This window comes from Lynx rufus, unplaced genomic scaffold (genome assembly GCF_022079265.1).
Source record: "Lynx rufus isolate CCGP_SWC_20201006 ecotype Redwood Valley unplaced genomic scaffold, mLynRuf1.p SCAF_23, whole genome shotgun sequence".
Classification (NCBI taxonomy): Eukaryota; Metazoa; Chordata; class Mammalia; order Carnivora; family Felidae; genus Lynx; species Lynx rufus.
In genome coordinates, this window is record NW_025814838.1 from 8,508,379 (window position 1) to 8,525,103 (window position 16,725).

Sequence of the window (16,725 nt, forward strand, 5' to 3'; positions counted from 1 at the left end):
CCATCCTAAATCAAAGCTCTTAAGTTCTGGCTCCTGGTTCCCAACTTTTACAGAGGGCCAGCTCTTAACAGAAGTTAAAGGATTAAACACTGCCTTATATGCCCAACCTTGAGAGGTAATTTAAGTATTGTTGTTGTGAAAGTAATATATGGTGATTTAAAACCAAACACAGAAAAGCAATTGGTAAAACCTAATCTTCCAATCTCACTAGTAAGAGAAAAACACTGTTCACATTTGGCATACAGTCTTCCAGGTTTTGTTCCAAACTTAGGCATGTCTTGGTGTACCTTTTTCTACAAACTACAAACACTATTCAGTAACCCTCTATATTTCCTACAACATATATTGGGAATACATAATCACATCTTCACAAAAATCCCATAAGGTAGGTATGTACCATTACTGTCCCAAACACAGAAATGTTATTCAAGTTCATACAATATGTAGGAAAGCTAGGATTCAGAGTCAGTCTGTATCCAGAGGTCCACTTCCACTTAATAGCTACCAAGAATTCCACTGTGCTCACTCTGTGATATCTGCTCCGTACGTGTTTATGTGAAACTATCCTATTACGATAGGATATTCCTACACAAGTGGAATTGCTGGGTCCCCATCTATGAAACAATTTATAAGGGTTTTGGTGTGATACATACTGTATACTGGATTAGTTCATCTTTTCTAGAGGGCAGCTAAGTATCTCTGTTTTGGAGTTGTGTGTGCCTGTACCCATGTCCTTTCCAACACAGAATGTTAATATTTTAGGAGGTGATAAAAAAGCAGTAGCTTTTACTGAAATTGAAGCTTCCAGTTCTAAGGGGAAGATCTGGTGTGATGGGGCCACCTATTGGTGAATGGTGACACTGCAGTCTCACTGAAGGGAAGGAAGCATTCCTAAAAATGGAATTGGAAGGGTGCTTCCAGTGTTGGTAAAAAGCTTAGTCTTCCTCTCTTGTGTTGGGGGGGGAGGGTCTGCCAGATTTTCAGTTCAGTCTCTTTTCCCTTCAGTTTTTTAACAGCTGTCAATGAGAAAAGTGTGCCTTAGAGAAATTTGCTTCATAAATAGTATAACTTTGACAACCTGCATTAAGGGCTGAATTTTCTCCATAGTGAAGTCCCTTTTCCTGGTTTCCTTACCTACATATTACCATTTAATAGGAGTGCTACCTAGGATGAGCATGTACTACAATTTCCACTGACACAAAGAAAAGTACAAACTGGTTTCCTTCCCTCACCCCATCTTTTTTTAAAGATTTTTTTTTCAACGTTTTTTATTTATTTTGGGGACAGAGAGAGACAGAGCATGAACGGGGGAGGGGCAGAGAGAGAGGGAGACACAGAATCGGAAACAGGCTCCAGGCTCTGAGCCATCAGCCCAGAGCCTGACGCAGGGCTCGAACTCACGGACCGCGAGATCGTGACCTGGCTGAAGTCGGACGCTTAACCGACTGCGCCACCCAGGCGCCCCAGCCCTCACCCCATCTTAAGATCAGGAATGCTTGAATTGTAGGCATTTATTGAAAATTTGTACATGCCATATAAACGTTAGGACTAAACTTCTTAGGTAGTATACCATTTCCACAAAAGCTTGTCTGCTGGACAGAGAGGCTGCAGCCTGACCACATTCTCTGCCACTGTCCACAAAGGATGATAAATGGCACATGGAAAATGATGGTCAGACTCACGAACATATTTTTGGGGTGGTGCTTTCCTCTTCATCTTTTATTCCCATCAGTCCTAGGCCAGAGAATGATCCATGAGTGCTGCAACAAATGAGTGAAGATAGGTTTCTAATCCACAGGGTTGAAAGAATGGTTACAGACTCATAGGTAAGAGGTGGTAAGTTATTTTGGATATATGTATGGGGCAGAGGACAAGCAGGGAGACAGTTTATGGAAAGCTGCCTACTGAAAATGATTCAACAGAAAGAATACTGACCAGTCCCAGAGGCCTAGAATCAATTCAGCTCTGCCATTTAACAGATGTGAGGCACATCTCAACCAAAGGTGAATAACCTCAAACAGGCTATTGTCTTCAACTTATAAAACCATTAAATACTTAAATTAGGATCTCACAGGGCTTTTGTGAGGACTTTAGACAATGATTGATAAAACACATCATTTCCTCATATATCATACAGATCATTCACCATGTACCAAGCATTATTTTAAGCACTATATGCATTCTCATTTAATCCTCAAAAGAGCTGCTGTACCTAACGTAGGTACTGATGCAGGTACAATTGTTACGTCCACTTTTCAGAAAGAACCAGGCTCATAGACCTAAAAACTCGCTCAACAAGTTGAGTGACAAAATAATGCATATTGTAAAACACTTGGTACAGTTTAGAATTTAGGAGTCAACATTTTAGTTCCCTGCCACCTTGTAGTGAATATTCAAAGAATTGGGTTGGAGGGCTGAGGAGCTATCCAAGACAAATCAGGTGGAAATGAGCAAAAACAAACACAGAATCTGTCACTACCTGATGTCTGAACTTATGCTAACAAGCACTAGCCTTTTGGGCATGGAAGACTGGAGCTTTGAGTGCTGGAGAGTGGCTCTGGAGTCAGACCATCAGGGTTCAAATCGTAAACTGTACTTATTAGCTAGTTGTGCGGCCTTCAGCAAGTTGCTTAACCTGAACCATTTTCTCCCCTTGTTAAATGAGCACTCAACAACCTCAACTGAAAACACATATAAGCATTTAGCACAATGTCTGACATTAAGGGTTTGATGAATTATGGCAAATATTGCAATATTTCAAATCTTCATTTTAGCATCTACTGGAAATACAAGGATTAAGAGTTGAGTCAGGCTCCATGCATGAGGAAGCCTACATTCTCTGCTACTCCTTCTTCCTGTGCTTTTAACCCTTTCCCAGGGCATTGGGATCATGGAGACAGTTGCCAAAACAAGGCCCAGAGAACTTAGTCACACAGCAAGCTTATAGTTTAAGGAAATGCATGCTCAACATGGCTATAGAAATCAAGATGTAACTTAAAATTTTTTTTTTATTTTAATTAGGCTCCACGTGTGGGGGTTGAACTCCTGATCCTAGATCAAGAGTCACATGCTGTACGGACTGGACTAAGCCAGCCAGGCACTCCCTTAACATGTAACTTTTAAAAGAAAGAAGTAACATCAGGTTTCCTTACTGTAGGCTTTTTGCTATTTCCAGAGTTTTTTCCTGACTTGTTAGATGTGTCTTAGGACCTTTTGCCTTAGAACCTAAGCCTTTTTTGCTCCCTGACCACAATGATCCCTTCCTCAAGCTCTCATCCACTGTAGAATAATATCCTAGCCACTTCTGGAAGGAGAAAGCTTTGGCCTATTCTTAGCTTAGCTCACATACACAATGGAGAATCTAAGACTTCTACCTAGAACAGAAGACCCTTACTCTACCGCCACCTCCACATACTGGCTCTGACAAACTATCTCAGGGCAAGTCAGTCTGTTCTTCAGAGTCTCTGCTCTTAACCAAAAAGATTTTTTGGCAACTTATGGTCACCTTATGCTGTTAACCTCCACAAAAGCCTGTTTAAAGTATATCAGTCTAAGATTTTTTTTTTTTTTAAATGTAAAGACTTAATGGCAGCTTCTGTTCCTCTCAAGCAATTCTCTCAAGCTGCCCAAAAGGTAGCCCATCTCACTAGTGGCCCTAAGATGCATGTTACAAGAATTTTATGACAGGATATTAATGTCTGATCCCATGTTTTAATGCCTGAGGCATTCACGTTCTGCCATCTGGGACCTTGGGGCTGGAAAAGAATCCTAGAATGTCAAAATTTTAAGGAAATTTTTCAGAAGTAAATACACTCTAGTGATTTTCAAACTGCTCAAAAGAGCTACAGCCCTCCTTGCCCCCTCCCCCAATATATATGCTCATCCAACTACCCACTCACTCATTCTAGAACTGCCTATCTTTAGCATTAGGATTTAACAGCAATTTTTCTTTCAACGAAAAGGTTTTATAGTTGGAAGGTCTGAAAAACACTGATCTCCAAATCTCTCATTTTACCAAAGGGAAATTGAGACCCACAGTGGGAAAGTGGCTTGACCACCTGTCAGGAGATACATGAGTGGCTTGACCACCTATCAGGAGAGCTGGGACTGGACCCAGAGTTCTGGTCCATTATTCCTCAGGCTTAGAATCAGCAAAACAGGCTCTCTTTGGCAAAGAGGGAGATGGTAGAAAAGGCAGGAACACCTGAAATGTGAGAAAGATCATATCTGGTCTAGGCCTTTCCCTAGAATTTTTTGACTTTTTACTCAAGTGGGGTTAGGCAGATGCCTCCTGTCCTATAGAGGCTGCAGGCCCTAAGACCTCTGGCTTTAAACTGGGATGAGCTATCTCCTTGTGGGACTAAAAACAGTAATTGTAGGACATATACATGTAAAATGGATAAAGAGAACATCAACAAAAGGCCAACGGCTGAAGTCCAGGAGCCAGAATCATGAAGGGACAACCCTTCAGTCCTTACCTCTTGGTTCCTGGCAATAGGATGAGGCAGAGAGTGCCCGGGCTCAGGCTGTGGTAGAGCTTTCCTATCTTCCGGCCCCAGCGCCAGGCTGCTATCTTTGGGTGGTCCACCTTCAGAACCTACAATAAAAGTCATGTGTTAACACTCAGCCAGAGTACCCTATGCTCACCTGTGGAGAGGCTGCAACTTTTCAGGGTTTGAACTGTGGGGTCCCAGGAAAGGCTCTACGGAAATCCTCTATATGAAGCTAAAGCCCATACTTAAGGGTTCTTTGTCCATCCTGCATCCCTAGTCCACAGGTCAGTTTAGTAGGAGTATTCTGTGTGGGTCTTCCAGGGCCCTGACTTTGGGGAACCACCTCACTAATGAGAGGCCCAGACTAAGGAGTCTGGCTCCTGTCATGAAGTATCTTTGTGACCTGGGAAAGTCACTCACCAGCTCTGGCCTCTATTTCTTAAGTGTGGGAGATTAGACAAGTCTAGAGTTCCCCAAACTTCAGCCATTCACCTTCTATCTTCACCCTTCTGCTTGTGTATCCCTCTAATATTTTTCTTTAACAGTGAGTCAGTTTGTTCCCTCACCTCATTGAAATAATTTATCTAGAAGTCACAGGTTCAGTGTGATTGCCGTGTACACTTTAGTGTTAGAAAAACAAGATCTTAATATATAAGTGGGGGGATAAAAAGTCCATCTATGACCACTAAAAATCATCTTGTATATGTAACTACACTTTGAGAAAAGCCTTGAATTACTAAAGACGTGCCCAGCTCTCTAACCTCCTCCTATGTTAGCAGGCCCTCAAAGTACCTTGAGAGCCATCTGGAGGATTAAAAGCCTGATTTTAGCAGGTATGGAGGAGGCAAAAATGTAAGACATTTTGAAGAAAAATGTGTTTAGGTCTGGAAGAAGCTGGAGAATGAAATAAAACTAGTGCCAGGGAAGGAAAAAAAAAAAGCTCAAAGGCTTTAAGTGTCACTTGAGCTGGACTCCTAACTTCTGTAAACATCAGAAGGCCAATCAATGCCTAGAGACAGTGAACCAAGACCGCTACCTTTCCCCTCTGACCCCAGGATTCACTCACTCACTCACTCACCTGTAAGGCCTGCTGCTCTGAAGGGGGAGGTATGACACGAACCCCTGGGGTCCTTCTTGATTCAGGAGGTATGCCCCTGAGCCAAGCATGGAGATGCCTGGGGGTTAAGGCATGCCTGCCTTTCAGCTTCCAGTCCTTGCCTTTGAGAATGTTGAGAGCCCTCTGGGCACTGCCAAAAGTTTTGAATTCTGAAAGCAAGAATACCCCCTTCTGTCACTAAGGGCCTTTAAAATCCTGGTCCCCATGGTACCCATCCAGGTTGGAGCTTGCCAGGGCCAGGAGAGGGCAGAATCAGCTGCTGACCTGGTCCAGTCCCCTAGGAGGGCTTATTTGGTGAACATTTACCTTTTCTGACCTCACATTATCACCATCCCTAATCTCATTACCCCAAGATTACATTGCATAGTTTAGACTTACTCAGGAAACAGTATTTTTTTTGCTTTCCACTTTTAAGATCTTTAGGCAAGATCACAGCTTCCAGGCCAAGGAAAATGTTGGACTGCTGCAATAGGTGTTCTTTAAAGGTTTGGTTCACTCCAGACAGGTATATAGTACCTCGGTTCTCAGAATCTTGTTCTAGCTCCTTCACAAGAGTGCTAGTGTCAAGAGTGAGCTCCGTCACAGGCCTCTGCACCTAACCAAGGAAGATGGTATTAGTGGTAGCAAGTCACTACTTCAACTTCGAGGCCTATTATATACTAGCAGGTAACTTAATTCTGCAGTTTCCTTATCTATATAAAGAGGTTAATGATAAATGCTGCAGAGGACTATGGTAGAGACTTCTGTATTAGATAAATAATACATAAATGAAAATATTTTTGTGTAAACATACTCTCCTCCCTTTCCTCCTCCCCCGAACACCCTGCAATAGAAATGAATTCCCTGATTTCTACCCCAATGAAATTATTTGCATAAGAAACTTAAAGACACCATTTGATCTCTTTAAAAGTTAAAGGAAAGGGCAGCTATGGAAAAACATCCAGAATAAGCCTTTTAAGGTCTAAGTAGTGATAAAGAGTACAAGGAAGACCCTAATGTAGCCCAGGCTGATTATGACAAGAACAAAAGCTGTCATGTTTTACGGTCACTGCTAGAAGAATGCTGGGCTTGGCTGAAGGCTTTCCATAACACAAAGTCTTGTGTTTGTTGGGCCTCTTGAGGGCATTTCTCAAGGTGGTGTTATACACTAGGGTACTGTAAATACAGGTCATGCTGATTGAAGGGTGCTGCTTTTTGCTTTCTCTGACTACCCTACCTTGATGCAGGTACTTTCTACCAGAATGCCATCCAAGGATTCTATGGCCAGCTGGGCAGCTTCCAGAACTTCATACTGAATACACAGATGTGGCTGCAGAAAAAACAAGATTTTATCTTTGCTTTCTAGGTTCAAACTATTAAAGAAGGGACTGGGAAAGGGCCCTAAACTACTGGCCAGAGCCATCAGAATAAATGTTCTCTTTGCTGTGCTGGGCTAGACAGTGATCGCAGATCACCTTTAGGTAAAATCACCAAGGTTCCTTAAGTGATTTCTCAGACAATAAGTAACCTTTATTAGTCATTTAAAATTGAAGCCTTCTCTTCCTGGGTGGTATCAGCAAAGCACTAATAAATCTTTAGTACCCAACTTGCTTTTCATATTATGTATTATGAACCACTAAAGTCTTCATTGCAAGTCACAGAGACTAATTTTGTCTTGTTAGCTTATTTTCACACAGGCACCTTTCTTATAAGCTTGGGGAGGTTAAGTGCTTCCACTGGATAGGCTGCATCTTCAAATTGACTGCTTTTCTGCTTAATGATTGAGGTATAGCATCATCATGGAGATTAAAGTGCTCCCAGAGAAAAGCTTCATGATACTAATTTGGCAAAAGAAAATAAAACAATTGGACTTTATCAGAATTAAGAAGTACATCAAAGGACACTATCAACAATGTCAGAAAGCAACCCTAAGAATGGGAGAAAATATTTGCAAATCACGTATCTAGTGTAGACTTCATATCGAGGGGCGCCTGGGTAGCTCCCTCAGTTTGGCATCCAACTCTTGATTTGGGCTCAGATCATGATTCCAGGGTCATGGGATCGATCCCTGCGTCCTCTGTACTGAGCATGGAGCTTGCTTAAGATTCTCTCTGTCCCTCTGCCCCTCACCCTGCTTGCAATTGTTCTCTCTCTCAAAAAAAAAGCATATCTAAAATACATAAACTGATAAAACTCAATAATAAAACATCAACCCAATTAAAAATGGGCAAAAGGACTTGAATAGATAATAGGTATTTCTCCAAAGAAGACATATAAAAGAGAGATAGAAATGCAAAAGGGAGACAGAAAAAATAAGTGTCAGCTGGAATATGGAGAAACTGGAACCCTTGGCACTCAGGGAATGTAAAATGGTGGAGCCACCGGGGAAACCAGTATGGCAGTTCCTCAAAAAATTATACATAGAATTGTCAATTTTGGGTATATACCCACAAGAATTAAAAACAGAGACTTAAATAGATATTTGTACATCCATGTTCACAGAAACATTATTCAGAGTAGCCAAAAAAAGGAAACCATCCAGATGTCCATCAACAGATGAATGGATTAACAAAATGTAGTACATCCATACAATGGAATATTATTTAGCTTTGGAAGGAATGAGATTCTGAAACATGCTACATGGATGAACCTTGAAGACATCATGCTAAGTGAAATAAGCCAGAAACAAAAGGACAAGTACTGTATGAGTACACTTATGTGATGTATAACAGACTAGTCAAATTCATAAAAACAGCACAATAGTGGTTACCATGTCTGGGGGAGAAGGACTGGAATTCTTATTTAATGGGCACAGAGTTTCAGTTCAGTGATGAAAAAGTTCTAGATACATTCCAAAACCCCCAGTAGATGCCTGAAACCAGAGATAGTACTGAACCCCTGTATATACTATGTCTTTTTCTACACATAAATATCTGTGATAAAGTTTAACTTACAAAAGCACAGTAAATCATTAAAACAATAATAATAAAATATAACAATATACTGTAATAATGTTATGTGAATGTGGTCTCTGTCTCAAAATACTCTACTGTATTTATCCTTCTTATGATGTGAGACAATAAAATGCCTACTGGTTAAGATGAAGTGAGGTGAATGACTTCCACAGGCATTGTGAGGTAGTGTTAGGTTACTACTGATATTCTGACGATACATATGTTAGGAAGAAGATCAAGTGCTTCTGGACTGTGGATAAGGAGGTACTACTGTACTTAATAACAGAACTGTACATTTCAAAACAGCTAAAAAGGCAAATTTTATGTAGATTTTACCAAAAAGAAACAAAAATCAAGACTTCTAGCAAGAAATTACAGTCCCTTCACATATCCTTTTTATCCCTTAGGTTCATCTTTCCGGGGGATATTTCTATTTATATTTTTAGGTATAGGAAAGACATTAATAAAAGATTAGGAAAAAGCACATTCTAAATATCTAGGATTCTGTACTTAGATCACTTTGTAAGATAGATTTTTTTTATTAAAAAAATTTTTTTTAATGTTTTATTTTTGAGAGACACAGAATGTGAGTGGGAGAGGGGCAGAGACAGAGGGAGACACAGAATCTGAAGCAGGCTCCAGGCTCTGAGCTGTCAGCACAGACCCCGATGTGGGGCTTGAACTCACGGACCACAAGATCGTGACCTGCGCTGAAGTCATGCTTAACCTACTGAGCCACCCAGGTGCCCCATGGAAGATGGTAGATTTCTTGATTCTCAAAACAAAACAAAAAAATCAGAGGGTTGGCAATACTAGGTACACATCCTTGTGGGTCAAGAACTGCTTCATCAAACAGAGCATGACTCATACTCCAGTTGGTGACAATCAAGCTCACATCAGTAATATTTGTTACCTGAATGGCCCCAATAGACATCTGAATTTCCAACACTAATCCAAAGGTGAAAATCTAAGTTTTCCTGTTTCATTACCTGATGGGTTTCAAGAACAAGAGACATTGACCGGACTGGGCCAAAGCTCTTAAAAAGCCTCTTCACAGCCCTGAGGTTGCAATTTTTGCTAAATGGCCCAGCATAAACAGTTGACATCTCTGTCCACTTGCTCCTCATCTATAAGAAAAACAATACAGCAAGGAGGTGAATGTGGTAAGAGAATTAAATCAAATCTAAAAAAATCATGAGTCAAAACATGGGATAACTCTGATTCAAGAAATTTCTCAACACAAACACTTGCCAAATGCACAAAGATTTGTATACAAGGATTTCATGACCACACTATTTGGAATAGCAAAAATTTATAAAGCACAAATGATGAAAATAACAGGTATACAAATGGAATACTATACAGCCGTTAAAAACAAAGATCATGTACTGACATGAAAAGATGTACATGATACACTTAAATGAAAAAGTAAAGCTGCATGATAGTATACATAGTCTGATTCCCATTTTTATAAAAATGTGTTTTCCAAAATATTAATACAAAGAAAATGGAGAAATATAGAGCAAACATAATAAAGTATGCATTACTTTCCTTTATGCAGAGAGATTATAACTCATTAAGTAAATCATCTAGCACAACTCATTTACTTACCCTCTTGTTCATCTCCTCAGTGAGCTTGTATGAAAAAGGTTCAAAAGAGAACTGGACGATGCTGAAGGGAAACAGAGGGATTTCCACTCTGGCCTGCTCAAGAACCTGCAGAGAACAGCAAAGCCTGGATGAGGCAGGAACCTAGTGGCTCCTAGAAGTGAGCCACAATAATATGAACAAGGTTGCCTTTTTTACCCATATTAAAAAGCAATATGGGGCTGACTTTAAGGTCTAGAAGAAAATGGTGACCCCATACAACTTTCTAGAAAACAGTAAAGAGAATGATTAACATCACACAGGATTCATGCCTTTAGGATTACTAAGAAAAAGAGACTACTATAACCAAATTATCTCTAAGAAATAAGTTAAATCCCAACAGAGCTCCCACCATTTCATACTGTTAAAGCCTGTGAGTAAAGACAGCAAGGAGAGGAGGCTTAAAAGACTGGAAAGAAATCAAGAGGCATGGAAGTCTTAGGTGAAGTACAAACAAAATCACCCCCAAAAAGAAAAAGCACAACTGAAAGCCAAAATAATGAACACATGTCACGAATTTGATATTTCACAACACTTGACTAAAGGGAAGAAGCTTGGCAGCCTCAGAGAAATGCTTTTGGGGAAGATAAGATCTATAGAGAAGAGGTAATACCTCCTTAGAGACACTGCAGTGAAGGGAAAGAAGGAAATAAGGGAGGAAATTAAGGATCCTGGCAGAAAGATAGTAAGACTAATGCCACCCTCTCCCAAGAGTATTATAAACTTCTTATTCTTTCCAGCACAGTATCATCCTCAAAATAATCACTTAAAAAAAAAAGAGAGAGAGAGAGAGTGGCATCAGCAAAGTGCAATACAAGGAAGCTTCAGGCCCTTACTCTCCCACAAACACCAAGTTAGCAATATAGGCCAGAATACTTTTGTGTATTCTGTGAGAAACCAGTTGAGAAGCCACAGCATTTAGACCAACATAAAATCAAGAAAGGATTCTATGGAAAGGAGTAAGAAAGTTTGTGGTGTTTTGCATGCTCATTCATACCCCTCCCCCCATCCAACCTAGCACAGTGCAACTCAGAGGAAACCTCCCCACACTGGGAGATTCAACATTTTGGCTTGTCTTGAGGCTGCCTCAGGGACTAGTTTCTGTCTCACTTGACTCAAAGCACTGATGGTACTGGCAGCATTGTCTAGAAATTCCTGAAAAGGAGTGATGTCAGTAAGGTCATAAAGTAGGAAGCTTCAGGCCCTCATTCTTCCACCAAGACACCAAGTTAACAATAACAAAGAGACCAGAATACCTTTGCAAGAACTCTAGAAACCAGTTGAGAAGCAACAGCACCAAGACCAACAAAAAAACCCAGGGGTTTCAGCAAAAGGGAAAGGAAAATATGCAGTTTTATGTGCCTACCTGTGTTCCTCCCCATCCCAGGAAGGATCCACTGGAGATCCTCCCACTGGATGGAAATAAGAGTGGACTCTGCATCCAATTTTATGGCTAGTCTAGGGTTGCTGAGGGACTAGTTTCTGTCTCACCTGACATAGAGAACTAACAGGACTAGGACTGGCAGCCTTGTTTGGAAGCCAGTGAAAGCAAATGCAATCACCACAGCACATTAGAGCCACAGTTTCATAGGCAGATGCCAAAGGGGGTAAGAGATTATGAGCATTGAGAAGAAACAGACAAGCTCCTTAGGGAATCTGAGATAACTAAAAGTACTCACGTAAGCTCCGAGAAGACACATCCTCAAATTGGTTTGAGAGGTCCTGGAACCTCTAGCTAGGCTATTTACCGAAAGTCTTCTGCTCCATGATGCCAAGCCATATGATGGCAGAGATAGTTGGTTCTTTTCCAAATGGTTAGATCTCAACAAAGAAGATCACAAGGCATACAAAAAATAGGGGGAAATGGCCCAAATGAACAAAATAAAATTCTAGAAACTAAACCTAAGAAACACAGAATGAACTAAAAGAGAACAACACAGACAACTAATGGAAATCAGCAAAATGATGCATGAACAGTATGAGAATATCAACAAAGAGCAGCCATAAAAAATGAATGAAATCCTGGAGCTGGAAACACAGTAAGTGAATTGAAAAATTCACTAAAGGAGTACAACATCAGTCTTGATTAGGCAGAAGAATGAATTAACAAATGTAAAGACAGATCATTTGAAATCATCAAGTCAGAGTAAAAAAAAAAGAAACAAACAGATCCTAAGATGGGACAATATCCAGAAGACCAATGTACATACAATGGAGTCCTGGAAGAAGAGAGAAAGGGACAGAGAGCTTATTTGAAGTAACAATGGCTGAAAACTTCCCAAATCTGAAAAAAAGAAATGGACCTTGAAATTCAAGAAGCTCAAAGAACTCCAACCAGGATAAATCTAATAAACCTAAAGAAACCCACACAAAGACATATTACAATCAAACTGTCAAAAGTAAAAATCAAAGACAGAATCTTGAGAACATCAAGAGAAAAGCAACTCCTTGCATAGGAGGGAACTTCCTTAAGATTATCAGTGGATTTTTCAGCAGAAATCTTGCAGGCCAGCAGAGTGGTGTGATATATTCAAAGTGCTAAAGAAAAAAAAAAAAATCAAGAATACTGCAGCCAGCAGGACTCTGCTTCAAAAATGGAGGGAAAAAAAAAAAAAAGAAAAAGCTGACAGAATTCATTACAACTAGCCCTGATCTGCAGGAAAGGCTAAAGGGAGTCCTTCATGATGGAAGAACATTAGACAGCAACAAGACGCCACATGAAAACAAAGTTTCGAGTAAAGGCAAACACGTGGTCAAATACAGTAACCTCTATTATGGTAATCTTGGTGTATCAATTCACTTTTAATTCTTATTCAAAATTTAAGTGACAAAAACATGAAAAAATAACTATTCCTATGTTAATGAATATATAATCTATATAGATGTGATTGACTAATTATTAAATGCATTCGCTTAATCACTTTCAAACTCTAATTTATTGGTAACTTTTCCTGTTTTTTTATTTTAATTTTTTAATTTGAATATAGCTGACATACAATGTTACATTAATTTCAGGTGTACAACATAAGTGATTCAACATCTCTATACATTATGCTACACTCACTACATTTATCACTGTACAATGCTAATACAATATCATTGGCTATATTCCCTATGCTACATCTTTTACATAAAGGTGCAATTTATAACATCAATAACATAAAATGGGGAGAGTGGAGCTTATAAAAGTAGAGTTTTTGTATGCAACTGAAATTAAGCTTTAAGATGTTTTAGGTAGTTGTAATAACTATAAACAAAATATTTATAGAATATACACAAAAGGAAATGATAAAGATATCAAAATATGTCACTACAAAAAAAAATCACAAAGCAAACAAAGGAAGACAGTAGAGAGGAAAAGAGGGACATGGCACTGGCATAAAGACAGACATCTAGAACAATGGAACAGAACAGAATTCAGAAGTAAAACCTTGAGTATATGGTCAAATGATCTTTGACAAAAGTATATAGTCTAACAAAATGGTACTGGGAAAACTGGATATCCACATGCTAAGGAGGGAAGTTGGAACCTTGCCTTACACCATCTATAAAAATTAACTTAAAATGGATTGAACACCCAAAGGTAAGGTCCAGAACTATAAAACCCCTAGAAGAAAACATAGAGGAAAGTTTCATAATAATGGATTTGTCAATGATTTCCTGGGTATAACATCAAAAGCACAGGCCACAAAAGCAAAAATAGACAAATGGGACTACTTAGTTCCTTAAAACACACAATCAGCAGAGTGAAAAGGCAACCTATGGAATGAGAAAATGTTTGCGAATCATGTATCTGATGGGGAGGTAAACATATTGGATATATATATATATACACACACACATATATATGTATATATGTATATATACATATGTATATATGTATATGTATATATATATGCATATATATACATACACACATGTGCACGCACACGTAGGGGCACCTGGGTGGTTCAGTTGGTTGAGTGTCCGACTTCAGCTCAGGTCATGATCTTACGGCTTGTGAGTTCGAGCCCCACATCAGGCTCTGTGCTGACAACTCACAGCCTGGAGCCTGCTTCAGATTGTCTCTCTCTCTCTGCCCCTCTACCGCTCCATGCTCTGTCTCTCTCAAATATAAATAAACATTAAAAAAAAATCCTAAAATATTAACAACAACAAAAAAAAAACAACTAAAAACTGGGACTTCAGGGGCACCTGGATGGCTCAGTCGGTTAGGTGTCCTACTTCAGCTCAGGTCATGATCTCGCAGTCTGTGAGGTTGAGCCCCGCCATCAGGCCCTGTGCGGACAGCTTGGAGCATGGAGCCTGCTTCAGATTCTGTGTCTCCTTCTCTCTCTGCTACTCCCCCACTCATGCTCTATCTTTCTCCATCTCCCAAAAATAAATAAATGTTAAAAAAAATTTTTTTTTAAATGGGACTTCAATAGACATTTCTTAGAAGATTATATACAAGTGACAAAAGAAAAAATGTTCAACATCACTAATTATAAGATACAATGAGCTATCACCTCATACCCATTAGGATGGCTACTAATAAAAAAAGTAAAAGTGTTGGCAGAGCTGTGGAAAAGTTGGAACTCTTATGAACTCTGCTGGTAGGAGTGTAAAATGCTGCAACCACTATGGTGAGTGAACACTATAGGAGTTTCTCAAAAAATTAAAATCCCTTTAAAAAATAACTATTTAGGGGCACCTGGGTGGCTTAGTCGGTTAAGTGTTCAACTTCAGCTCAGGTCACGATCTCATGGCTTGTTGAGTTTGAGCCCTGCATCGGGCTCTGTGCTGACAGGTCAGCGCCTAGAGCTTGCTTCAGATTCTGTGTCTCCCTCTCTCTCTGCCCCTTGCTTGTACTCTCTCTCAAAAATAAACAAACATTAAACATAAATAAAAATAACTATTTAAAGTAAAATAATAACATGTAGAAGTAAAATGAATGATGACAACAACAGCATCATGCCAGGAGGGGAAAATGCAAATATACAATTGTAAGGTTCTTGTATGTTGAGTAGTAGAAGATCACTTAAGGTAAACTGGGACAAGTTAAAGATATACTATAAATCTTAAAGCAACCACTAAAATAACACAACAGAGAGTCATAGTTAATACACTGCCAAAAGAGATAAAATGATCATAAAAAATACCACATTAACTCAAAGGAAAAAGAAGAAATAGGAAAAAAAAAGAGATGGGACAAACAGAAAACACAGCAAGATAAGAGATTTAAACCTAACAGTATCAATAGTCATATTAAATGCAAATAACCCTACTACACCATTTAAACAGCAACAATTACTGGATTGAACAAAAAAGCAAAGCCTAATTGATTATTACAAGAAACCCACTTTATTGTTTTATTTTTTTAAACATAGATTTCTTAACTTATTTATTTACTTATTTACTTATTTTTTAGAGAGAGAGGTTCTTAAGCTGGCTCCATGCTCAGCTGCATGGGATTGATGCAGGGCTCGATCCCATGACCGTGGGATCATGATCTGAGCCAAAATCTAGAGTCAGATACTGAGCCAGCCACCCAGGGACCCCAAAAAAAACCCACTTTAAATAAAAAGATACAAATAGACTAATGCAAAATAAAAAATATGTACCATGACAACAGTAATCAAAAGGAAGCAGGAGGGGCTATATTAATATTAGACAAAGTATAAGTCAGAATAGAAAATGCTTCTGGGGATAAAGGCCTATTTGTAATGATAAAGGGGCCAATTCATCAGGAAGCCATAATGCATAATGTTTATGGGTCTAATAGCAAAGCTTCATTATACACAAAGCAAAAATTAATGAGACTCCAAGAGTATACATACAAATCCACAGTTATAGTTGGAGATTCCACCTCTCAATAAATTTAAAAGGATTCAAGTAATTGAAAGTACATTCTCGGATGACAGATAATTTAAGAAGTCAGTAATAGAGATCTCAGGAAGATACCTAATTATTAAATGGAAACTAAATAACACACTTCTAAAATGCCATGGGCCAAAGAAATAATCAAAAGCAAAATTAAAAAGAATTCTGAACTGAATGAAAATGAAAACAAAACTTATCAAGATATCTAAGATGCAGCTAAATATAGAACTTGGAGGGAAATTTATAGCTCTAAAATACCTGTAGTTAAAAAGAACAGTTGCAAATCAATGACCTCACCTAACACTGTTCTGGCTGCATTAGCCAAAGCATTTAGAAAAAAAAAATTAGGGACATGAGAATTGGAAAAGGAGAAATAAAACTATGGTACATAAACACACTGGAGTATGATGTAGCTATAATAAAGAATAAAGAAGATCCTCAACAAATTGATATGATTTCTAGGATATATTGTTAAGAAGAGCCAACTGCAAAAGAGCTTATATAGTATATTAACTTCTGTGTAATAAAGAGAAATATCTGCTTTTCTTTACAAAAAAAAGGGGGGGGAGTGAAGTATAAATGAGAAAATAACAAAGTTATTTACTTACATGAGGTAGTGGGAAGGATTAGGTAACAGAGATATGTAAGGGAATTCTACTTCTCTGAGTATATA

At 38.9% G+C, this 16,725-nt stretch overlaps 1 protein-coding gene across 1 annotated transcript in view; it reads right to left on the minus strand.

Annotated features, from left to right (window-relative positions):
* Nucleotides 1-1,434: 1,434 nt before the first annotated feature.
* Nucleotides 1,435-16,725, minus strand: part of REXO5 (RNA exonuclease 5) — a 37,736-nt gene continuing 22,445 nt past the window's right edge. Inside the window, exons 14-20 of the mRNA XM_047087385.1 lie at nucleotides 10,155-10,259; nucleotides 9,533-9,670; nucleotides 6,827-6,919; nucleotides 5,989-6,205; nucleotides 5,572-5,759; nucleotides 4,479-4,597; nucleotides 1,435-1,760 (exon numbers count right to left, since the gene is read on the minus strand). Of these exons, the coding sequence (XP_046943341.1) occupies nucleotides 1,679-1,760; nucleotides 4,479-4,597; nucleotides 5,572-5,759; nucleotides 5,989-6,205; nucleotides 6,827-6,919; nucleotides 9,533-9,670; nucleotides 10,155-10,259 (942 nt within the window). The 3' untranslated portion in view covers nucleotides 1,435-1,678. The remainder of the gene's footprint in view (nucleotides 1,761-4,478; nucleotides 4,598-5,571; nucleotides 5,760-5,988; nucleotides 6,206-6,826; nucleotides 6,920-9,532; nucleotides 9,671-10,154; nucleotides 10,260-16,725) is intronic.